General features: G+C 37.3%; 1 protein-coding gene across 50 annotated transcripts in view; it reads right to left on the bottom strand.

Annotated features, from left to right (window-relative positions):
• The window catches only part of ABI2 (abl interactor 2), a 101,493-nt gene that overhangs the window by 17,092 nt on the left and 59,264 nt on the right, over nucleotides 1–25,137 (bottom strand). For 7 of the 50 annotated variants that reach the window (XM_054680102.2, XM_001173302.8, XM_054680101.2 and 4 more), the window contains 5 exons: nucleotides 23,356–23,453; nucleotides 19,663–19,809; nucleotides 18,750–18,874; nucleotides 17,563–17,745; nucleotides 11,800–11,958 (listed from right to left, as the gene is read on the bottom strand). In XM_054680102.2, coding sequence (XP_054536077.1) covers nucleotides 11,800–11,958; nucleotides 17,563–17,745; nucleotides 18,750–18,874; nucleotides 19,663–19,809; nucleotides 23,356–23,453 — 712 coding nt within the window. Of the gene's footprint in view, nucleotides 1–3,459; nucleotides 3,547–6,536; nucleotides 6,656–11,799; nucleotides 11,959–17,562; nucleotides 17,746–18,749; nucleotides 18,875–19,662; nucleotides 19,810–23,355; nucleotides 23,454–25,137 lie in introns of all 50 variants that reach the window. The other 43 variants (XM_054680098.2, XM_003949950.6, XM_054680096.2 and 40 more) reach the window with 16 other exon arrangements.

The raw sequence follows: 25,137 nt of genomic DNA, 5'->3' as shown, positions 1-25,137 counted from the left end.
AGACTGGCTTTCCAAGATTAAGTATTCTGACAGCAAGTAAGTGGAAAAGCACCTGAACTCCAATGCCTATTATCTTAAAAGCTACACTATTATGGGATGAGATAAATTTTTAAAACTTCAAGTCATGCTTCATTAGTATTTATTCAACAAACATTAACTAATATGGCTGGATATTATGCTCAGCATTGAGAAAAGGGCAGTAGGCAAAAGTCATGAAGACATGAACGACCAAATCTTCATTTACAATTGAGTGTAGTGTGTGCTTTAAGATACTATAGAAGCACACAGCATAAACCACACTTGTTATGTGGGTCAGGAAAGGCTTCCTGAAACCTGAAGGAAGAGTAAGAGTTAATGGGGAGGAAGGGGGGAGGGTAGGATGGCATAGGGATTGATATTTCATGTCAGATACAAAGAACAAAACAAGGCCAGGTGGGGAGGCTCACGCCTGTAATCCCAGCACTTTGGGAGGCTGAGGCAGGAGGATCATTTGAGCTCAGGAGTTCAAGCCCAGCCTGGCCAATATGGCGAAACCCCGTCTCTACTAAAAATACAAAAATTAGACGTACATGGTGGTGCACATGTGTATTCCCAGCTGCTCACGAGGCTGAGGCATGAGAATCACTTGAACCCAGGAGGGGAAGGTGGCAGTGAGCCAAGATTGCACCACTGTACTCCAGCCTGGGTGACAGAGTGAGACTGTCTCCAAAAAAAAAAAAAAAAAAAAAAAAGACAATACAAGTACAAAGGTAAGAAAGCAAGAAACTTTCAAAGAACTGTCCAAATTCAGTAGCCAGAGACATGAGGAAGCTGAAGAGGATGAGGCAGGAAGGGCCTTACAGCAGTTTGGACTCTATCCAAAGAGCCATGGTGAGCCACAGAAAGATTTTAAGGGGAATAACAGGGTCATAGCTGTACTTCTTACCCCAGTATAACTGGGTCACTATAACTGGTTCCAAATTATTCCAGACTTCTTCCAAACATCAAACTTAATGCAGAGTGAGTATTTGCTACCAAGGAATATCTTCAAAATAATATACCTGGAAAGCTTTGAAGATAATTCCAAAGAATTATCTTTGAAGATGTACCAAAAGAAATGTATGTATTTTTCCAAGGTGAATGTTTTAAAGAGTTTAAAGACTTAAACATTCAAATAATGTTTATTATTTGACTAATGTTTAAGTCCTGCCACGTCTGTAAAATTAGTCACAGCACACCTCATACACAATTTTTTTATACATTGTGTAAATGAGAAACGTATATGATTGTAGGAAAAGATGAAAAAGACCAATCCGAAAGGCAATCAACTGTGATAGGGTGGCCAAATTAGGGAATGACTTTTTAAAATATAGATAGTGCTGCTATAATAATGTTTTGCAGTCATCTACTTAAGACATTCCTAAGTCTTAAAGTGATAGTCATGCACTTTACTATTAAATTAAAACAATACTTCTTAGGTTTGGTTCATGAAACATTTTGCTGTTTCTACAAAGCTTGCAGCTTTCACTGGTGACTGGCGAAAACCAATGACATCCTGCTTTAAATCCTATTCAACTTTCAAGTCTCATTTTTTGCTAAGAAAATAACCACTTAGTTGCTATACAAACATTCGTGTTTCATTAATGGATTAGTCTTCAATGTCAGTTTCAAAATCTGGCCTTTACTCCAGAAGCTGCTCAGAACCACTTTTGTTCAAAATGAATGACAACATCTCACAGAACATGCAGTAGCAATTGATTGGCAGAATTCTCTAAGGTGTACACTCATCACAATAGTAAAAACAGAAAAAACTCCCAGGGTATTATTCAAGTGACTACCATCATTAATCATTGTGATTAAACCGGATTTGTGATGGAAGAAAATTATTTTACTGTAATGACATTTACTTAGACTTTCCACCTTGTATGGAGTATGTAGAATGGAACCAGCATTGGAAAGTCCTTCAATTCTGGTACTGTAATTAAATCCTTTTCTACTTGGTATTTACCCTGTTTGGATGCAGCAGACATTTTTTAAAACCTGGCAACAGTGACCCTGTATCCCACACTTGACCTCACAAGCCTGGCAGAGGATCACACTACAGATGTGCTTGGCACATGCTGAACTATTAATAGTTGAATGTTGCTGAGAGGCAGTTTTCTCCTCGAGCCAGTGTGGGTCACACCCAAGCTAAAGAAGAGTCGGCCCCAATAGCATAATTTAAAACATATGAAATCAACCTAATTATATGTGAAAATAGCTCTTAAACTCAACAAAACATCTTACGAAGTCACGGTGTGGTAAACATTACAGGTGTTCATGGAGTACCTTCCAATAAACAAAAGTAAGTAAAATAGACTATTTTCAGAAATTAGCAAATAGAGATGCAAAGGCACCTGAAAGACACTGAGCCCTTAGGCCAGTAAGACTGAATTATTAGTTAAAATACAACCACATCTAGAAGAATGTGCTGATAAAAGGGGGGCATTTGGTCAGCTACAGAAGCAGAAAAAAGCAGGGACCAAAAGTGCCTGCTATGTGTCAGATGCTTTTCCAAGTGCTGGGGAAACAGCTAGCAAGCAAAACAGGCAAAACTCCTTGCTCTTATAGAGCTTACATTCTAGTACTGGCAGTGCCCATTTCCAAATAAGCAGGAATCCTAAGCCACAGATTGCAAATATTTCTACCCCACCAGTGAAGTCATCCATCCTTGTTATGAGATATATACACTGGACTACTTTGGTCTGATGACATGAGATCTTTAATATCATTCTCCTAGTTCAGATTCATGCAAATCATGTAACCTTATTATTGTGATGTGGCCCTCGCAAAGACTGCCCATAAGAAGAGGATTCGTCCATCATACAGTCCATGTTCACTGGTCTCTGTGACAGCAATTCCTCACTGAATGTTGATACAGGCCTCCTGATTTGTCATCAGTCTCCTGAGCTCCCTTAATGCTTCCCTAGAAGACTCAAGGTATCAACAAAATTAGTTACCTGAACAGGCCAAGGGAAATTCATTGCCAACCTATGAGGCTTCTTGGGAGACAGACTGGCAGCCTGGTCCTCTGAGCCCTACCATAAAAGGCCCTTCTGATATCTGGAATCACAAAACTGGAGGAAGATTCTCAGACCACCTATAATACCCATAAAACTCCAGTGATAAGAAACTAGACTACCACTTATCTGAGCAACCCAGAGAAAAAGATGGGATATCTAGTAATTAAAGATACCTCCTCAGTAGGATGTGATCTTTCTTTTCTTATATGTGCCTTATTTTATAAGTATTTATGTCTTTACTATTAGTTATTTAAAAGTAGAAAATTTCTCTATTTTATCTCCACTCGCCAGACAGTGATTTGTTCATAATATTGAAATGTTGAAGTATCAGCAAATGAATGACTATCCAGTCAATCACATATAAATGACATTTTATGCCTACAATCTGATCTACAGCATAAAGAAGACATAAACTTACTATTTTCTTGGACTCTGGCCACAAATCCCATTAAAGGTAACTGAGGAGTTACCTGTAGGATGGAGGGAGGAGGAGGAGCAAGAGATACTGCAAAAACAAAAAAGGTGTGGAGGATAAGGGATAAGGGCGAGTTACATTAAAAGGAAAGGATAATACAATAAAATAAACACATAAAGGAGGGAAACTACTATTCACAAACATTTTATCAGTGATCTCGAGGATCCCCTGTTGAGGGACAACTCATTAACACATAAAACAAAGTACTGGGGGAATTTTTAGTAAGTTTTTGAAAATCACAACAGGAGGCATTTATCATACACAGATATGTTAAATATATATATAACATAATCGTATGTTTTATATATATATAACATAATCGTATGTTTTATATATATATAACATAATCCTGTTTTTATATATAATAATCATGTTTTATATATATTATATATAATTGATCTTTTTTCATATCATAACATCATGCCTTCTCAAGGAAAGCATTTCTGCAGATTACCATGATGTTGTTTTCTGAATTTTACCTTGGAAGGTTACAAGTTTAAATGTTTGTCAATACAGAGAGAAAAAAATATTACATCCCAACACTCTAAATGGATACTTTTATTACTCTAATTATAGGCAAGTAAATTGGTTCTTCATTCATTAATTAGACAAATACTTACTGACTTCATACTAAGTAAGTGGCAAACACCTGCTAGGAAAACAGTATCAAAACCGTCCTCTGAGAATCGGGTGCTATGTCATTACAATTTTTCATAATCCCAACTCATTGGTACACTTCCTCCCTGATGGTATAGAAAAGTGCAGGCCTTAATCAAATCATTCCACTCTCCTTCCCAAGGTGTATTTCCCTGCACCTCAATCACCTGGCACAGTGCCTAGAACTAATAAACTGTCAACAAATGTTTAACATATATAAATGCGCTAATAAGCCAGGTATGTGTGGAAACTAAAGAGGCAAAAAAAAGAAAGAAAAAAGATTACTCTACAGTTACAGTTTCCTTTAGAATGGGTACAAAGTAGGATACGCATTTTCTTATAAAGAGAAAATGCCTCTGTTAGCTCCAAAATACAGTTAAGACTTAATAAAACTAAAAAGATGAACATGTCTCTGCTCTCAAGGAGATCACATTCTATTGAAACAGAAGAATACATGATAATCTTAACCCAATAATATTTGTAGCAATTCCCTGGAAGTAGTGGTGGAGGTAAGGAGGGCTACAATGAAATGACCTCTCAGCAGGGACTTGAAGAAAGGAACCTGCCAAGCTGACAGGGGTTGAGAAAGATAATCAAGTTGAGAGAAGCAAGTGAGGGTAAAGGCTCAGAGGCATAAAACAGCATGACCAGTTCACAGGACCAGAAATGTTTCCATATGGCTAGGAAAAGATACCCAAAGAGAAAGTAAAAAACCCAGAAATACCAATGGGAGGATATGAAATAGGGAAGGATCTTATATGCCTGGTGGAAGAGGGCTTAGTGGAAAGAGGTTGGATTTTCAGGTCACTCAGCCTCAAATCTCTGATCCATCATTTCCTGGCTGTTTGGATAGCTAGTCAATTAACTTCTTCAGGCCTATTCCATAAATGTGATATGAAAACAAGGTAATGCAACCTACTTCCAATAGTGGCTGCAAAGATTAAAAAAAGACAATGGATGTGGAAAGCCTAACCCAGTGGCTGGCACGTAATAAATCAAAGCAGTTTCTAGAAAAGGAGAGAACTTTAAAAGTGTGGGAAGAGAGTAGTTGGCAATTAATGATTTAGCTAGCATATCAAGGACAGCAACAAGCTGAAGGTCATTCTTAGATTTTTACCCTTCGTAACTATGAAGATGGAGATGTCACTAACTATGTTAAGCCTGGTAGGTAGTACCGGGAAAGAAATGGGATGGTAAACAGGTAAGTCAGGGAGAGATAATGATATGATATATTTGGGTTGAGATTATGCAAAATATCTACAGTTGATGCTATGGATAGATGGAGGGAGGACATATAAATGCACAGACAAGAGTTAAGCAGATAATCTTGAATATCTAGATGCAAAGAACAGAGCAGTATAACCCTAGAAATTGGTACCTTTCTTAAAAAGACACCTTTGGTTAGGTTTTTCCCTAAAGTCATAATTCTTGGCAGTACATCCTTGACTTGCGTGTCTGCTTCCCACTCAGATGCTTACAACTGTTGATATGTTCATAATACTGTTTCCAAGGGTAAGCAGAAGACAGTGAAAAGAGAAGGTAGCACAGACAAAAAAGATAAAACTGAGAAACAGTAGCAGGCAGCAACTGGCACTAGAAGAGTAGAGACAAGGCACATGTTCACATCCAAGATGAAATGCTCCTCTTCTGTTGGCATGTATCCTAACCTTCCGTGTAACAGAAAAGTGGGAAATTTCCCACTTCAGTTACTGTTTCTCTACCAAATATAAAAAATGACCTTTTGGTACTCAGCTAAAAAAGAATGATTAGGTGCTTAACCTACAGCAGTCTTTTTGTGGGTAGACTGAGGTTTTTTTTTTTTTTTAAGATGAATATGCTTATTTCTTTTCTACTTCTGAAAGTGAAAATCTGAAGCCATAGTGGTTTTAAGAAGTACACCAGCAGCCAGGCACGGTGGCTCATGCCTGTAATCCCATCACTTTGGAAGGCCGAGGGGGGCGCATCACCTGAGGTCAGGAGTTCAAGACCAGCCTGGCCAACATGGTGAAACCCCATCTCTACTAAAAATACAAAAATTAGCCAGGTGTGGTAGCAGGTGCCTGTAACCCCAGCTACTCGGGAGGCTGAACCAGGAGAATCGCTTGAACCCAGGAGGTAGAGGTTGCAGTGAGCCGAGATCATGCCATTGCACTCCAGCCTGGGCAACAAGAGCAAAACTCCATCTCAAAAAAAAAAAAAAGTCCACCAGCAGCCAGGGAAAGATCAATCACAGTTCTTCCTTAAAAGAATGACTTGGTAACAAGTTAGACTTTTTTCAAAGCTAGTCTAAGGCATGTTCAAAAATTCAGTTCCGTCTGGGGTTACAAAGGTCATCCCAAATTCTACTTTTCTCCAGGACAAACCTTTAATAAGATGGTCGAAATTAATTCAGATACCACATCATTTTCTTTTTGGACCTTGTAAGATTTCATCTGACAAGAATGTCTGTGAGCCAGAATATACTGTCTTTCTTGGAGTTGAGCTGAAAACAAACCATTTTAAGTGAATTTAAGCAGAATTTTGAGGAAAGAATTGTTGCAATATTCAGTTCTAATCCTAGTCATTTTGTGAACAGGCAAAGAAGAGCAGGAAGCAAACTTGTTTTCATTTCATTTAGCTAAAATGATTCCTCATAAGACAAGACTCTTTCCCAATAACCACCAAAAGATCTCCAAACTTAAATTGTTATGTAATTTTCACAATATACAAGAATGTTTAGATATAAACAGTAAAAGGCTTTCCAAGCAATCCAAACCTAAATGATGAATCTGTGCTGATGAAATGTACAGACTTTCCAAGTACAACCTTCCTGGTTATTTATAAAGTCCTCTGAAGCATCAATGAAGCTTGTATTTTAGATGTCCAATTCAAAAAGTTTGGAAAAATAAAATTAAGCTTTTACATCTTATTTTTACAGCTTTATAAATACTGAGAATATTAGACAAAATAAGCGCTCTAAAAACTACTTCTAAAGTCATTACTGAACATCACATTTAGAGGAGATATATATATTATATAGCCCATGCGAGTTGAGATGCTTATGTTTTTTTCCCAGTGAAGGAAATAAACAATGTGTAAGTGTAGTATTTTCTAAACATGAATACCAACTTAGAACAAAAGGTATGTAAAAGTGAATTCAGGCTGGATGGGGTGGCTCACACCTGTAATCCCAGCACTTTGGGAGGCCAAAGCAGTAACAAAATGACTAGGATTAGAACTGAATATTGCAACAATTCTTTGCTCAAAATTCTGCTTAAATTCTCTTAGAATGGTTTGTTTTCAGCTCAACTCCAAGAAAGACAGTATATTCTGGCTCACAGACATTCTAGTCAGATGAGATCTTACATGGTCCAAAAAGAAAAGGATGTGGTATCTGAATTAATTTCGACCACCTTGTTAAAGGTTTGCCGTGGAGAAAAGTAGAATTTGGGATGACCTTTGTAACGCCAGATGGAACTGGATCACTTGAGGTCAGGAGTCAGAGATCAGCCTGGCCAACCCGGTGAAAGCTTGTCTCTATTAAAGAAAAAAAAAGAGCCGGGCGTGGTGGCACACACCTGTAGTTCCAACTACTCGGGAGGCTGAGGCAGGAGAATCGCTTGAACCCAGGAGGCAGAGGTTGCAGTGAGCCAAGATTGTGCCACTGCACTCCAGCCTGGACAACAAAGCAAGACTTTGGGGAGAAAAAAAAATCTTCCTGCTCCTGCTCTTTATTTATACTTTGCTAAAGCCCCAACACATCAGTATTCTTCTAGACGTTTTAGACATTTATGGTGAAGCTGTAACTTCACAAATCATTTAGAGAATATGTGAAATGGCTTTTTATTTTGGAACAGCACCATCCCAACATTGTTTTCTATTTTTTTAGTCGCTTTTAAAACCATTCAGGGGTTACTAAGCCTGACACTTTCTCTTTGTGAAACAGCATGCCCATTCAGAAACTCCTATATCTCATAGAACTATATATAGACACATCTCTTGGAACCAACATTCACTTTATGAACTAGATTTTTTCAAAAGCTTTTAAGAAAATATGAGCAGTAAAATACAGGCTACTTTCTCCTAAAGTCTTCAATACTTACATGCTATATTACTGATTCCTTAACAAACAAGGCTTATGTAAGTATATGTATACATACTCACATGTAGATATATGTATATTCTTCTTGACCACCAAGGTGTTTCATATTTACATTTAAAGTAGAGACTGTTAACTCATAATTAGCCCTATGTGTTTCTATGACCCCCTCCTTACCACTGGCAAGATGAATGATAAATTGGTATTCCTATTTCATTGGCTGGATTAGATTAAGAAATAATGAGAACCAAAGGGATTTCAGTTATGCCCTGATCAAAGGGTTCCTTTCCTTTCAATAACTGGATTCTGAAATAATCTCATGAAAAAAACAATTACTGTGCTCCTAAGACTTGGCACTAGACACTGGGTGTTCCATATTTTAACTCCTATGTTATAACTGCCCTTTGTCAAACTCAGATCAAATTGTACATTAACAATATAGTAACAGCACTGCTAGATTTACACCTCACAGAACCCCACTGAATTTATATTCACATGAAACCTTCCAAAGATTGTCAGCTCACTTCCTCAGAAGCATGCAACCACAGCAAGACTCCAATTACCCCCCCCTCCAAAAAAAGCTCATAAAACACACACTTCAGATCATTTTTGTTAAATCAGAGAATTAGTTACTTGAGAAAGCACAACAAATATTCTCATTGTAAATATGAAAAAAATAGGGACAATTGCAGGGCTACTGGGAGTAATACAGGAGACTTACATAATTTTTTTTTTTTGAGACAGGGTCTCACTCTGTTGCCCAGGCTGGAGTACAGTGGCACAATCTTGGCTCACTGAAACTTCCATCTCCTAAGTTCAACCAATCCTTCTGCCTCAGCCTCCTGAGGAGCTGGGACTGCAGGCACCTGCCACAGTGCTTGACTCATAAATAATATTCTAATGAATATAAAATAAAAGTACATCTAACAGCCTTAGAACACTGATTCACAAATCATTAAGTCTTGCAAAAAGAGCTTTTCCAAGAAAATGGTTTAGTTAAAAAAAAATTAGTTTACAAAAAGTACTCTGATTAACCAACTAACAATGCTGTGGCCACCCACTTTAAACAGTTATCAAATCCCTGGAGATGAAAGGCAGAACTTAATAGAGCAGAGTACAGAAAAACAAAAAAGCACAACTAAATTGACTCACACATTACACAGAAAGCCTAACAATCCCAATTCACCTTACTTCCATGAGTGAGAAAAATACTTTTCATTAAAATCATTCCATCAAGTGGGGATGTTTTTACTTTAACATATACTTTCAAGCATCTGAAAATCAGATTTACAAAGAAACTATTGAAGTATGTATTATAAAATGCATTTAAATATGTGCTTAAACAGCCTTCAAATAAATTCTACCTACAGAGTTCTCATAGGACTATTTTGGAGCATACACGAACAAAGCATGAAATATCCCTGTATAGGCCAGGTGCGGTGGCTCACACCTGTAATCTGAGCACTTTGGGAGGCCAAGGCAAGTGGATGACTTGAGGTCAGGAGTTCAAGACCAGCTTGGCCAATATGGTGAAACCCTGTCTCTACTAAAAATACAAAAATTAGCTGGGTGTAGTGGCAGGTGCCTGTAATCCCTGCTACTTGGGAGGCTGAGGCAGGAGAATCGCTTGAACCCGGGAGGTAGAGGTTGCAGTGAGCCGAGATTGTACCACTGCACTCCAGCCTGGGTGACAGAGCAAGACTTTGTCTCAAAACAAAACAAAACAAAAATTAGCCAGGCGTGGTGGCAGGTACCTGTAATCCCGTGCTCCTGAACAAATGTGAGTTTGAAAACATGGTTTAAAAGGCAAATGTATAAAAAGGGCAGTTTTGTCAAAATTTAAGTTCAGAATGATTTAAAAAGAATGGCACAGCCAAAAACACTAAATGTGATAAAAGATAGAAGGGAAGTATATATCAATTAAGGCAGCTGGTATTCACACTATGGTTTGCACTGGATGGACTACAGATACAGCACTTAATTTACAAGAGGGACCCAGAACAGTGAAGGGATTTGGAAAAATGAACAAGGGATTCATTTGGCATTCAACAAACAGTTCCTGAGCAATATTCCAGGATGTAACTGTATAAAAGACTGACAAGGTCTCAGGCTTTCATGCACTTTATATCACATCTTTTCATCCGCCTTCCCCTCCAAAAAAGAGAAGACTTGGGAGGATAAGAGAAAAATTTTTTAAATATGTAGGTAGGACAATAGAAAGAACATGGAACTTAGGGCAGGCACGGTGACTCACGCCTGTAATCCCAGCACTTTGGGAGGCTGAGGTGGGTGAATCACTTAAGGTCAGGAGTTTAAGACCAGCCTGGCCAACATAGTGAAACCCTGTCTCTACAATAAAATACAAATATTAGCTGGGTGTGGTGGTGGGTGCCTGTAATCCCAGCTACTCAGGAGGCTGAGGCAGGAGAATCTCTTGAACCCAGGAGGCAGGCATTGCAGTGATCAGAGATCACACCACTGCACTCCATCCTGGGCAACAGAGCGAGACTCCATCTCAATTAAAAAAAAAACAAACAAACAGAAAGAAAGAACATGGAACTTAGAGTCAGAAAACCTAAGTTCAAATCCTAACCTGACCATCACCTCAGCCTCATTTTCCTTACCCATAAGATATATAGAAAATGATCACCAATCTTATTTTGTACGTGATTCTAAGAATCAAATGAGATAATATAAAAACATTATTTAAATTAAGTGTTTATGTTGGAGGATCAAATTTCTTCTGCAAGACTCTTTCAAAGAATATCACTATAGGTCACAGCCACAGAGACAAACTGCAGCTCCATAAAATTCAAGGCTTATCAAAAATGGAATGAGTTGAACCCAGTATGAGAGGTGTTCACACATAGGCTTACTGGCTTCCTGGCAAAAATACAGAAAAAAGCAGTAAGTTGACATACCATGTCCACAATAGCCATGGTGTCTAATATTTGTTCTTGCCCTCTCTGGGGAGTAAACAAAATAATAATTATTAAATATGTTCCAGATTAGTTATTCTGCATGCATGATACAACCGATTATTTAGTGTAATTATTATATCTGATTCAATTTACCCAATTCCTAGTTTTTCCACCATGGGTTTGGTATGAGAATTGTATAAGCTAGTATAATTCCCTAGCACAAAGTAGCTTCAAAAATGTTCTCTTTTCCTTTGCCACTTCTAAATTCTGTTCATGTGCACACAACTTTCATTATTTGTTATTTAAAAGTAAGGATGTCTGATTAAATAAAAAGGAAATACCATTCACCACAATGTTATTTTAAAAAGCAAATAACCACTAAAATATTCAAAAAAATTCTGCTCAGAAAAACTAAGTTGTATGACTTTACGTGGAAATCACATACTGATTTTTTTTTAAAGAATTTAAAGATACAGTATTAACAACCTACAATTCATTCATTCTCCCATTCATTCAACAAATGGTGCTAACCACCTACCATGCACTATTTGTAATTAAGGGTTTTTTGTAGTTGAAGGTTTTTAATTAAATACATTCTATAGAATGCAAAAAAACAAAAAAACTAACCTGGATTCTGGCTATAAAAAGGTCCTCCATTCATCTGATTCTGAAGGCTTGTTTGTGAAGTAATGGAAGGAGGGCGTCTATAGGGCAACGAGCCCCCTATTGTTGGGGGAGTATGGCGAGAGGCAGGCCTATTCATGCTGTAGAACTGTACAGGATGACCTGAAAAAGAGATAGAACATACATATGTCATTAAAAGAAAATTATCTCAGATCATTAAATACTTTATGTACAATGCCTAAATCTTAAGAATTAAAAATAACAGCTAGTTTAACTGGTATCTGAAATATACAATGCAAGGTGAGTTATTGTTCGCTGATATTATATCAGAGTACAAAAGCAGAAAAGCAAACAAAAATATGATTAAGTTTGGAAAGCTATGTCTAAATAGTTTACTAATTAGGGCCGGGTGCAGTGACTCATGCCTGTAATCCCAGCACTTTGGGAGGCCAAGGCAGGCAGATCACTTGAGGTCAGGAGTTTCAGACCAGCCTGGCCAATGTGGTGAAACCCCGTTTCAACTAAAAACACAAAAATTAGCCAGGTATGGTGGCGTGCGCCTGTAATTCCAGCTACTCGGGAGGCTGAGGCGTAAGAATCACTTGAACTCAGGAGGCAGAGGTTGTAGTGAGCCAAGATTGCACCACTGCACTCCAGCCAGGGTGACAGAGTGAGACTCTGTCTCAAAATAAATAAATGGTTTGCTAATTAACACTATTATTTCACTAAATTAAAAATCTGATGGGGTTTCAAAATCATCACAATTAATTAAAATTTATCTACTCCACCCCCAAAATATAGCCACTGAACACTGAAAACTAAAATCGACAAGAATGACGTTTGGGAAAGCAAGAGAAAAAATGTTTGACACACAGTCTTATTCCAAAATAATAAATAATAATAAACGTAAGGTAGCAAAAAAGTATGGTTAAAGGAAAATGAAGTATTTCAACAAAAGGTTAAATGACGTTAATTCCAAATCAAACATTTCTTTCATTTAATCAAAAAAATCTACCACGAAAGCTACATTACTTTGTCTTAAAATTAAAATCTAAAAAATTTACAATCATGAAAAAAATTAAGATATAAAAAGAGGGTCAAAATATATCTTATTTTTAATATCATCCCTAAGTCCATATATAGTTATCATCAATTTCACTGTATTTTGCTCTCTTGAGAGTTCTTCCACAGCTAATGTCAACTGGAGACATGATTCCATAATCCATCAGTTTCCTAATAATATAATCCACTCCCTAAACTTTACCTTGACTTCACTCCCACCTACATTAAGCTGAGAACTTTTTCTTACAGACAGAGCACCACAGCACCCATGAGAGAGCACAATAGCAGACAAGGGAGAAGGGGAGGGCAAGAGAGAAGAGGAGGCGGAGAAATAAGCAGGTGGAGAAGAAAGCGGAAAGGGGACAGGAAGGTAGAGGAGGAGGAGATGAAGGTGGAGGAGGGCAAGAGGATAGCAGAGGGGAAAGGAAAGGAGAAAGAGAAAGGGAGAAAAGGAGGAGATAAGTGAAAAAGAAAAAAAAAACACTTTTGCTAAACCCAACAGGAAGCCAGAGGGCAAAAGAATCCATTGAAACATTTCATGGAGGTCAGCCTACTGGAGAAGAGGGGAGAGTAGAGGAGGGGGGACTGGAGGAACAGATGATACCTGGCACACTCATCTATCCATTTGTGCCTAAGGTTATCCTCAAATTTTTTAAATTCTAAAATAAACTACTTGAAACACAGTGAGATAAGACTTATGTAATGTAGAATTTGATGAATGCTTGATTTGTTGAAATCTTCATGATCAAACACTGCAGTCATATCCTCTTCCAGGCTTCATATTTCTCAGCTGAGTCTTACCATCTTTATTCTACCTTAATATGAGACTATCTTCTTGGTAATTTTAATTAAAAGTATTAGAGGAAAACAACACTTTGACAATTTTTCATCTTGTCTATGATTATAAAATGGTTTTACATGACTAAAATTGTTCAACAGGAGCTGAAAGTTTACCAAGCTTAGATTCATATGGAGTCATATAAGGATTATAAGAGCACTCAAGGCTTGTTATAACATTTAAACATCTTACATGTGTTATCAAAAACTTAAGTACTCAAGCTTAAACATAATCCACTATCAACTGAGAAGCTTCTGTAACCATGATAAAAATGAAAACATATAAACTATGATTTAAAAGGCATATTTAGTTATTTGAACCACTGAATACAATTAGCATTTCAGTAATTAATCTATAGCAAACTAATACAAACCTACGATCAAGTTAAAAACATCTGGATTAACATCATTATGAATTTTATATAGTTAGATCTAGTCTAAAACCTCACATGGGCTGGGCATGGTGGCTCAGGCCTTTAATCACAGTACTATGGGAGGTGGAGGCGGGTGGATCATTTCAGATCAGGAGTTCAAGACCAGCCTGACCAACACGGTGAAACTTTGTCTCCATTAAAAATACAAAAAATTAGCTGGGTGTGGTGGCTCACACTTGTAATCCCAGCTCCTCAGGAGGCTACGGCAGGAGAATCACTTGAATCCAGGCAGCGGAGATTGCAGTGGGCCGAGACTGCCACTGTATTCCAGCCTGGGTGACAGAGTGAGACTCTGTCTCAAAAAAAAAAAAAAAAAAAAAAAGACACTATTCACACTATTAATGAGTCGATTTACCATTTGGGGTTTTAAAAATATATATACCTAATTATCATAAACCTAGCGATAAAACCTGAAACTAAAAACTTCTAGAAGAAAACACAGAACAAAATCTTTATGACTTCAGGTAAAGAGTTCTTAGATATGCCATCAAAGCACGATTCATTTAAAAAAATTTTGAAAAATAACACTTAATAAAAATGAAGAATTTCTGCTATTTGAAATACAACATCAAAAAAATAAATGAACAGGCTGGACCCAGTGGCTCACGCCTGTAATCCCAGCACTTTGGGAGGCTGAGGCGGGCGGATCACCTGAGGTCAGGAGTTCAAGACCAACCTGGCCAACGTGGTGAAACCCCGTCTCTACTAAAAATACAAAAATTAGCTGGGCATGGTGGTGGGTGCCTGTAATCCCAGCTATTTGGGAGGTTGGGCAGGAGAATCGCTTGAACCCGCGAGGCGGAGACTGCAGTGAGCTGAGATCGTGCCATTGCACTCCAGCCTGGACACCAAGAGTGAAACTCTGTCCGCCCGCCCCTCCTCCCCCCGCCAAAAAAATAGAAAATAAGCAAACGAATCACAAAATGGAAGAAAATATTTGTAACTCATAATCTATAAAGGACATATATTTAGAATATAAAAGAACTCAATGATAAGGAAAAAACCCTATTAAAAAGGTGAGAAGGAACAAAACATTTGAACAGATACTTCACCAAAGAGGATATACACATGGCAAATAAGCACATGAAAAAAATGTTCGATATCATTAGTCATTAAGAAAATGCAAATCCAAACCACACATGTAATGAGAAACCATTACACATGTATTGGAATGGCTAAAGCTAAAAAAGGCAACACCAAGTGCTGACAAGGATGCAACTGGAAACTCACACATTGCTGCTGGGAGTGTAAAATTATACAGCCATTTTGGAAAACAACTTGGCAGTTTCTTATGACGTTAAAAATTTACTTACAATATAACCCAGCAATTCTATTCCCTAGGTATTTACCCGATATAAAAACCCATGTGCACAAAAAAAAACCCTGTATGTACATGTTTATAGCAACTTTATTCATAAGCACTCAAAACTAGAAAAATCTAAATGTCCTCTGAGAAAGGGATAAACAAATTGTGGTACATCCCCATACAATACAACACTACTAAGCAATAAAATGTAATGAAATACTTAAACATGCAACAACATGGGTAATTCTCAAATGCATCTGGCCAAAAAAAACAGATCAAAAAAGCTACATACTATATGCTTTCATTTATGTTATACTTAAAAAGGCACAACTTTAGAGAAAAAAAACACATCAAGGGCTTACCAGGAGCTGGGAGTGGAAGGGAAGGACTGACTATAAAGGGGGCATGGAGGAAATTTTTGCGATGATAGGACTGTTCTGTATCTTGATTGTGGTGGCAATTACATGTCAGTACACCTTTGCCAAAACTCACAAACATATATGGTATAAAGGGTGAATTTTACTGTACATAAGTTATACCTTAGTAAAAAGAAAAACAATTGCTTGGTAACTCAGGTACTGTATAAAACAGACTATCCTGATATAAATTATTAATAAGACATTTACCTTGCTTTTTGTTTTAAAAACCACAGTTAATTATCCCCTCACATAACAAATGTTTATTTAGTGAACACTGAGCCAGGCACCTGTTATTCAATTAATATTTAATTACTAAAACATAGACTCTCAGTTGGGGGTGATTTGTCCTTTCTGATGCATTCTTTATCAAAGCAGGAGCGTAACGAGATTCCTATATTTAACTAGTTAGTTTGGCCTAACAGTTGTATCTGGATCAAAAAACACCCCATGTTTACATTTATCTACTGCAGAAAGCTTTTCTTTAAAAGTCATATAGAAGGAATCCCACAAGACATCACCCAAAATCCATTTTGGCTAAAAGTGTCTTTTAAAACATGTAAAGATCTTATATATGTTTAACATGTATAACAGCAAAGCTGAATATAAATGCCATGAAGTTCTTCACTGGCAAGTGGAACACTACGGTGATTGATATGCTTTGAATCTGTGTCCCTGCCCAAATCTCATGTTGAATTGTAATCCCCAATGTTGGAGGTGGGGCCTAGGGGGAGGTGACTGGATCACAAGGGCGGTTTCTCATGGTTTAACACCAACCCCCTTGGAGCTGTTCTTGCAATAATGAGATCTGGTTGTTTAAAAGTGTGTAGCACCTCCCGCTTTGTCCTCTTGCTCCTACTCTGGCCACGTGACCAGTGTGCTTCCCCTCTGCCTTAGGCCATGAGTGTAAGTTTCCTGAGGCCTCCCCAGAAGCCAAGCAGATGCCACTATCATGCTTCCTGTACAGCCTGAAGAACCGTTAGCCAATTAAACCTCTTTTCTGCATAAATTACCCAGTCTCAGGTATTTATAGCAATGTGAGAACAGACTAATACAGTGATATATGTCCAAACACATACATTTTATAGCAGATAAGAACCTGTTACTAGCCAGCATCATTAACTCTACAAATATATTTTGTAGCAATTGAGTCTATCTCCTCCCCAATCAAAACAGATTTTAGATTGCAATTTTAAAACACCAGCCAACTTAAATAAACCTGAAATTCTTTAAAAGTCCATTGTCTATGAGTTTCCAATGCTGCTATAATAAGCAACAGATTCTGTTAAAAATAGACTTACAGAGGCTTTCCATTTGTTGTATCAAATATTTCCTATAAAATATACCTTAGAATTATTGTAATAGACTTTTGTTAATCACTTAACCTATAATAAAAATATTTCTAATGATAATTTCCAAAAACTGTATAGAAGGTAGCTCCATATTAAACTTAAAAATCTCTAATAAATGAAATTCAAGCAATAAAAAAACACAAATTTATGCTACCCTACTGGAAAAATGTATGAGAAACTTTACCTCAATTTTCTCAGGCATTGCTAATCTTTGGTCACATACTTTCTGGTTAGTACATTATTCTTATTTTTTTTAATACAAAGTACAACAAAACCAAAAACAAACAAAAATCAGAGGTGCAAGTAAGAGAATAGCCAGATGACTGGATCTGCCTGCCAATGAATAAGCAAATACTTACCTGTAGGGGGAGTGGAAGAAACAACAGGGGGAGTTGGAGAAGTGAAGCCATCAGCAAGGGTCTGGGCACCCCCAGCAGCAGCGTCTGGGGCAGTGGAGGAAGGGACAGTAGCAGGAACAAGAGGAGCAGGGGCAGATGCAGAAGTAGCAGGAAGGGGAGGAGTGCCAGCAGAGCCAGCAGGGGCTGAGGGGAAAGAGGAGTAAGAGGCAGCATTAATGAGGCAATCACATGAGGCAGGATTAGAAAAGGTATTAGAGTATTTAATGTTAGATATTCAGTGCTTAACACTAACCAAAAGAACAGAGTTGAAAAAAAGAATAAAACTTATGCTAAAGGATTACTATATAAGCAGCAAATAATTCAAGATGCTCAGGGTAATGTGCAGATTTTTTCAATTCATTAAAAACAAACACTCCTTTTCAATTGAAAGCACTACTCCAGAAGAAAAGTGTTCCCTTCGTATTGTTATTTTTAGCATAACATTCTGTATATAGTATACAAAACTAACATAATACACTAAAAAACAACAGTTTTCCATTTTGAATTACACAAATCAGAAAATAGACATATTCCAGATTATCAGATTAAAAATTTTTTTTAAAACACAAATCTTTATGATTTTTAAAAGGCATTATCTACTTGTTACTATAAGTAAATTAAGTATGTAACATTCTATTAATGTATTTTGTGTCACGTTTTCAAAACTAAGTTTTAAGTGTGTATCTCCTCGAATCAAATAAGCAGATTTTTCTGTTTCAGAGAAAAGAGGGTAGTATTTTCAGAGACTACTAAATTCCAATACAGCCACTAAATTTAACTGTCAAAACTACTTTTTATATCTGCCCAATCCTTTGTTACTAATATGGTTCTCACACTGAGTTCCCACTGTGTCCAAAGACTGCACTGTCATAACACTAGCTGGAATTAAACTTGTACTCATAACAAAGTGTGATCTGAAACCTCAAAGCAGCAACTGAGCCACATCACCAAAGGCATAAAGAGAAGTGCAAAGTGAGCAAACACTTACAAATCACTTGCTTACAAATAACAAATATATAGACTTCCCAATATTTATGATTCCTAAAGAAAAAAAATCCTGATTACAAAGAAAGCCCACCATAATTAAATCACAAATTGAATCAAATTCAGAAAGGAAAAGTGAAGACGAGGCACCATGAATGTTTTACCTGGAAAGACACTGGGAGGAGATGGAGTAGGAACAGCAATAGGAACCCCCACACTACCACTTCCACTGTTCTCTCGACTGCTGCTCCGACTACTTGGGTGGCTCCCTCCACTACTCCCACTGCTGCTAAAGAAATAAGAGCCACCAAAACATGAGTATTTATAAACAGTAAGAGATCATCAGCACTTCCCGACATTTTCTGAGATGAATGTAGCTACAATAAAGGTAATTCAAAAGCGTTCCACTTCAAAATAAAATTTCCTTGAGCTCCAAGTCAGTGACAGGTTAAAAAAAATGTGTGTGTGTGTATATATATATATATATATATATGCTTATTAATAAAGTTGAGGGGAAAACTGAGTTCAATAAGCTTGTTTTGACCACATTTTGAAAAAATTATCCATAAATACAAGTGATAAATGTTGAGGTTTAACACATTAAAACAATAAATATTGCCTTTTTATATTCCAGTTTAATGCCTATCTGAAGAAACTTCTTTTATAATAAAACAAAAACATTTTCCTAAACAGATTTGAGTAATTTTAATTAATAATCATACTCTGATGTACTATCCCATATTAATGTTTTATTATGTATAGTTTTTCATCTGTAAAGTTCCACCAAAAAACAACCTGACATTTCCCACATTTGGTCCATAATTTTTTTTCCAGATCAACTGAACTCTTAAAACTTGGAGAGAAGACTGCACTTTGAGATGTCTGTTCTTTATCAACTTCCTGACTGCTCAAAGTTGAATCAGAACATGAGGACAGAGAGGTGAAATCAGATGAGGTTTGGGAGAATAGAGTGAGGAAAAGAACTTAGTGCTTGGAAAATGAGAGATTTACCTGAAGTAATCTGAACAGATTATGGTACTACGACCATCACATTTTGCACTGAGGTAGACAAAATACCTGTAAGTTCGATTTCTTTGATTCACAGAAGCTGTCCTCACAGGGCTCTGCTGCGAGGGAGCCATATTACGGGTTGGGCTAGGTACGTAATCATTTGGTACCACTGGAGGACGCACTGGCTCCAGTGTGCGATAGGGGGAGTGCCGCCTACAAAAAGAAGAGCGTATGTATTGTATGATTAAGCAAGTTTCGGCACAATAAATTCAAAGAGTTGCCAGCAGTGAGATACAATTTGTAATCAGAGATAGGAAATGTGTTTTAACATAACCCAGCTACCAATTTCAGTCTTTACTAATGTATCACTTCTCCACCATTAGGGTTTTGGTGAATATTGTTATTTTTCAGTCTCCAACCTCATTTCCCTGTGCTAATGCAATTTTGTTCATTTATTCTCAAAGAGCACAAAGGTTCTCCACCATTTATGCCAATGTTTCCCAGACCCTACTCTCTTCTTAGAAGAGTTGGAATTCTTTTAGTATCATATTAAAGTCTCCCAACTGTACTTCATGAATGCACTAATTATTCTCCTCTCCCTTCTCTCCCTAACCAAAGATATTCAAAGACAGGAACTACAAATCTAGATTTAGGATCTATAACCCCCACACTGATTATCAATACTAGCCATAATAACTCATTTCCCTTTCTATATACCAAATATACAGAAATTAAAGTACATCTATATACAAAAATACACACTTTAATCTCATCTTCCATTCTCACTTTCTCCCTCAACTTTCACCTTGATCTCTTTTCTCTTTCCTTCCTCAGAGTTCAACATTTACAAAGGTGGGGGGAAGGGAATGACCACCACAACAGCCTTTCTATATTATTTACTTTGAACTGTAAAATACAAACCAGACTGGATTTTATTAACACATATTTCCCGCCTTTTCCCAAAATTTCCTCGTAAAGAGGATGAAAAGAGGAAGAAAGGAAATATGACAGGAAACAGGATGCACATGGGGAAATTAGTGTTTATTAAATTAGTTCTCATTTCTACTTAGGTTTCCAAATTCTTTATGACAATGATAAACAGTCAATTGACATATTGTAGATGAGATCTTGGTCACTAAAAGAATAAGAACTGATCAAGATGTGAAAATTAAAAACCTTTCTTTTCCTGAAATGATGTTGCTCTACTGACTTATGTATGGATCCCAGAGTTCCTTTAACTATTGCTTTCCTGGGGCACTCAAGTTATGGATCACTGATTTTGCATGAGATCACTTTGCAATTTACTCTACTACCCTTCAAAGTCTCCTTACATAAATACATACATTGGTAATTAAAAATAAAATAAGGGACACTGGATGAAATCTTGGGTCAAAAGAGGAAAAAGTAATGTCAGGACTTTGGATTTAAAATACTAAAAGGAAGTTCCAGCATCTCTTAAATTATAATGCAAATATTAAACAATAAAATGGGAAACATTAATTTCTCCAACATCTAATTTTCAGACAATTTTTTCCCAGGCAATAAAAATGTTTTGTTGCGGCCGGGTGCAGTGGCTCATGCCTGTAATCCCAGCACTTCGGGAGGCCGGGGCAGGCAGAGCACTTGAGTTCAGGAGTTTGAGACCAGCCTGGCCAACATGGCAAAACCCCATCTCTACTAAAAATACAAAAATTAGCTGGGAATGGTGGCGCACACCTGTAATCCCAGCTACTCAGGAGGCTGAAGCAGGAGAATTGCCTGGGCACAGAAGGCAGAGGTTGCAGTGAGCCAATATTGTACAACCGCACTCCAGTGAGACTCTGTCTCAAAAAAATAAGTTCTGTTGCATCCAAGTAAAAATTATTTGATAATTGAGAACTACAGAGTGAAGGCAATGACACAAATAAGATTTTTTTTTAAAAAAAAGGAGCAAAGGAACAAAATGTGGTGACTAGGCAAAGACTATGTGGAAAAACAGGTTATAGCCATCAACTAGCAGAGTGGGCCTCAGCAACTCTGGTCCCCAAGGATCTTGCAGAACCATTGCTAATATACAAGGAAAACAAACATTGGTATATGAGCAAATCTTCAAAACTTGAAAACAACACAAAGTTTCATTCTTCTAGGGACTTTCTAGGGACTAAGTAGCTTATCTTACTAACAATCTTGACTTAAAACCCAACAAAATCCATAAGGCACTACACATGATATAAATGTAAATGTTTACATAGGAAAATAAAAACAGAGTTCCTCTTCATCTCTCTACCCCAACCCCTGGCACCATTATACACTACTATGCCATCTACATTCTACCTTGAAGTTTAAATCTTGTTTGATCCACTAGATTTTCTCTCTCTCTAAGCAGAATTATTTTGTCCACTCCTAATAAAGTCATCCTATTCCTGGTTGGAATTTATTTTTATTCTTTGGTCTCCTACTGTCCTATTATCTCTCTTCCAGCACTATCCTCCACTACATCTCAAATCATTTTGTCCTATCCTGATTCAGTGCTTGATTGGGTTTCGGTTTTTTGAAGGTTTGTGGTTGTTTTGTTGTTGTTGGTGGTGGTGGTGGTGGTGGTGGTGGTGGTGGTGGTGGTGGTGGTGGTGGTGGTGATGGTGATGGTGGTGGTGCTGAGGAAGCCAAAAACAAGACTGTCAATTAAAAACTTGTTTAGCATATATCATAAAGCCAATGGTTGTCAAAACATTTTGTCTTTGTCTTACACATTTTTAAAAATCCAATTTGTGGTACAGTGACCTTGAAAAATTTATAGAGGACAAATATTACCCCCCTTTTACAGATGAAAAAACTGAATTCTTGGCAGCTGACTATGTAGGAATTATAAAGTAACAGCACAGCTGAAACAGAATTTTAATCACCTGGCTTCTGGGCTATACTAATGCCAACCTAATCGTAAATCTCAATCACAATAAGTCAAGTTTATAATACGATGCTCTAGAAGAAAAAAGTCAAGCTTTTCCATTAATTGGCCATTTTTGCCAAAAGTCAAATCTAGAGCCCAACTCTAGGACCAAAATAAAGCTCCATATTCTTCTTTTTTTTTTTTTTTTTTTTCTTTGAGACAGGGGCTCACTCTGCCACTGAGGCTGCAGCACAGTGGCATGATCACGGCTCACTGCAGCCTCAACCTCCTGGGCTCAGGTGATCCTCCTGTCTCAGCCTCGCAAGTAGCTGGGACTACAGGTGCATGCCACCACACTCAGCTTATTTTTGTATTTTTCGTAGAGACAGGGTTTCACCATGTTGCCCAGGCTGGTCTTAAACTCCTGGGCTCAAGTGATCTGCCCACTTTGGTCTCTCAAAATCCCCACTTTGGGGATTACAGGCATGAGCCAACACACCTGGCCTGAAGCTCAATATTCTTATAAGTTTCATAGAATTTTATAATCTACACAGCTTAAAAAGGATAGTTGGAGTTAAACTGTAATATAAAAGACTATATACATTTTCTGAAAGAAAAGGAATTAAAATTAGACTGCAATTTACAATAAACTATGAACTTGGGCTAGGATTTTACCTCAAATTTAAAATTCACTAGAAAAACAATTTCTAAACAAATCTTTCTGAAGTATAAAAATGTGTTTCCCAAGAGAAGAGGAAGTTATACACACAAACAACAATCCTACAAAGAAAATGTTCTCTCTTCAAATATTCAAAAAATAATTTAAATATGTTGTGCTTCATTTTTAAACAATACTACATGAAATGGTTTTCAATTACTACTTATATACTCACCCAAGTGTCCCTTTCCCTGACATAGGGGGACTAGGGGGCTTCTGAGTTGGAGGTGTTGTACGCGGCAGCCCACCCATCTTCATGTTCTGGGTACTCACCTAAAAAATTTTAAGGAAAACTCAACTTGTATGCAGTGAAATAAAGTAGCACTTTTGGGAAATAATATGCTACACTACATAACAAAGGAGGGGAGGGTTTAAATACAGGGAAAAAAATTAGAGGCCATGCATTTCATATGCAATCTCTACTCTACTATTACTCTACAGTTGTACTCAAAGGACTCTTCCTAACATGAGATTTTCAAATCATTATAAACTTGTATGCAAAGACTTTATTTGCCATTAGGCCATCACACCAACAGATCACTGGTTAGATTATTTGATATTACATTCAATTAAAATTAAATAGAATAACTACAAAATTTTAGTTTTAATAAAGAGTAACTCAATCAAAAACAATAATGCTTTTAAGCAATTCCTTATTTTTAGAGATAACTTTCTTTTTTTTTTTTTTTTTCTGAGACAGAGTCTCGCTTTGTTACCCAGGCTGGAGTGCAGGGGCATGATCTTGGCACACTGCAACCTCTGCCTCCCAGGTTCAAGCAATTCTCCTGCCTCAGCCTCCCAAGTAGCTGGTACTACAGGTGCATGCCACCACGCCCAGCTAATTTTTTGTATTTTAGTAGAGACAGGGTTTCACCGTGTTGCCCAGGCTGATCCCAAACTCCTGAGCTTAGGCAATCCACCAGCCTCGGCCTCCCAAAGTGCTAGGATTACAGGCGTGAGCCACTGCACCCGGCCAGTAACTTTCTTTAGATAGTAAGCATATCATAAGCAAAATACATTTCCCAAATAAAAATATGCAACTATGCATATGATCCACTGTAACTAGAGAATATAAAGATAAATCATGTAATATATACAGAAAATTTTAGTTTTTTAAATTGTGGGCCAGCCTTATAAGTCAGATTTAGTTAGTATCTTCTTATGAGGGAACCACCTACCTGAAAACTGCTACAAGTTCAAGCCATGTTCCTAAACATCTGAACCAGAAAGTTAGGGCTGAGGTATCCCATTCAACTGGGAGCAGCACAAGGGCCACAGGCAATGTCCTAGTTCCAATGGGAATTGGACCCACTTGGGCCCAAACTGAAGGTGAATTCAGGCATGAGAAAGATGTAACATAGTCCTAAGTCAGAGCTGGACCGTAACTCCACTCACTATTCTATCCCCAACTGAAAATACAAGTGTGGGAAAGATGGATAATCTGGGAATAATGGAGGTCACCAAAGGAGTATGTTAGCACTTATACAGAAAGCCCTGGCTATCTCAAAAAGCTAAGAAAAATCACTCACAAGTGTAGTTCAAATGCAGTCTCAAGTTGAGACTACCAATGGGTTAATGTTCACCACACAGGTTCATATGTGATTCTATTTTAAGACCCTAATATTTTGAATTTCCATCTTCAAAACATATTTTGAAAAAGGACCTCAACTTTTCTAAAAATAATATGGCTAGTCAAATTATACTTTCTAAATAAAATTGCAAGACATCATACCATTGAAATCAGAATACATTTATAACTGTAACTTCAGAATATAAATTTTAAGAAAGCAAATCATAATTGTATACAGAGAAGTGAGGCTATCAAAATCAACCCTGGCTTACGTGGAATTTTTTAAAATCCTAAAATACTACCTGTTATTTGAATAGGCAAGAAATACTATCTCAAGAAACAAATTCTTCAAATGAATAGCCCAGTGAACAAGTTGTGTGTGATGTT

Source organism: Pan troglodytes, chromosome 13 (assembly GCF_028858775.2).
Source record: "Pan troglodytes isolate AG18354 chromosome 13, NHGRI_mPanTro3-v2.0_pri, whole genome shotgun sequence".
Taxonomy (NCBI): Eukaryota; Metazoa; Chordata; class Mammalia; order Primates; family Hominidae; genus Pan; species Pan troglodytes.
This window is presented reverse-complemented; position numbering and strand designations above follow the sequence as displayed.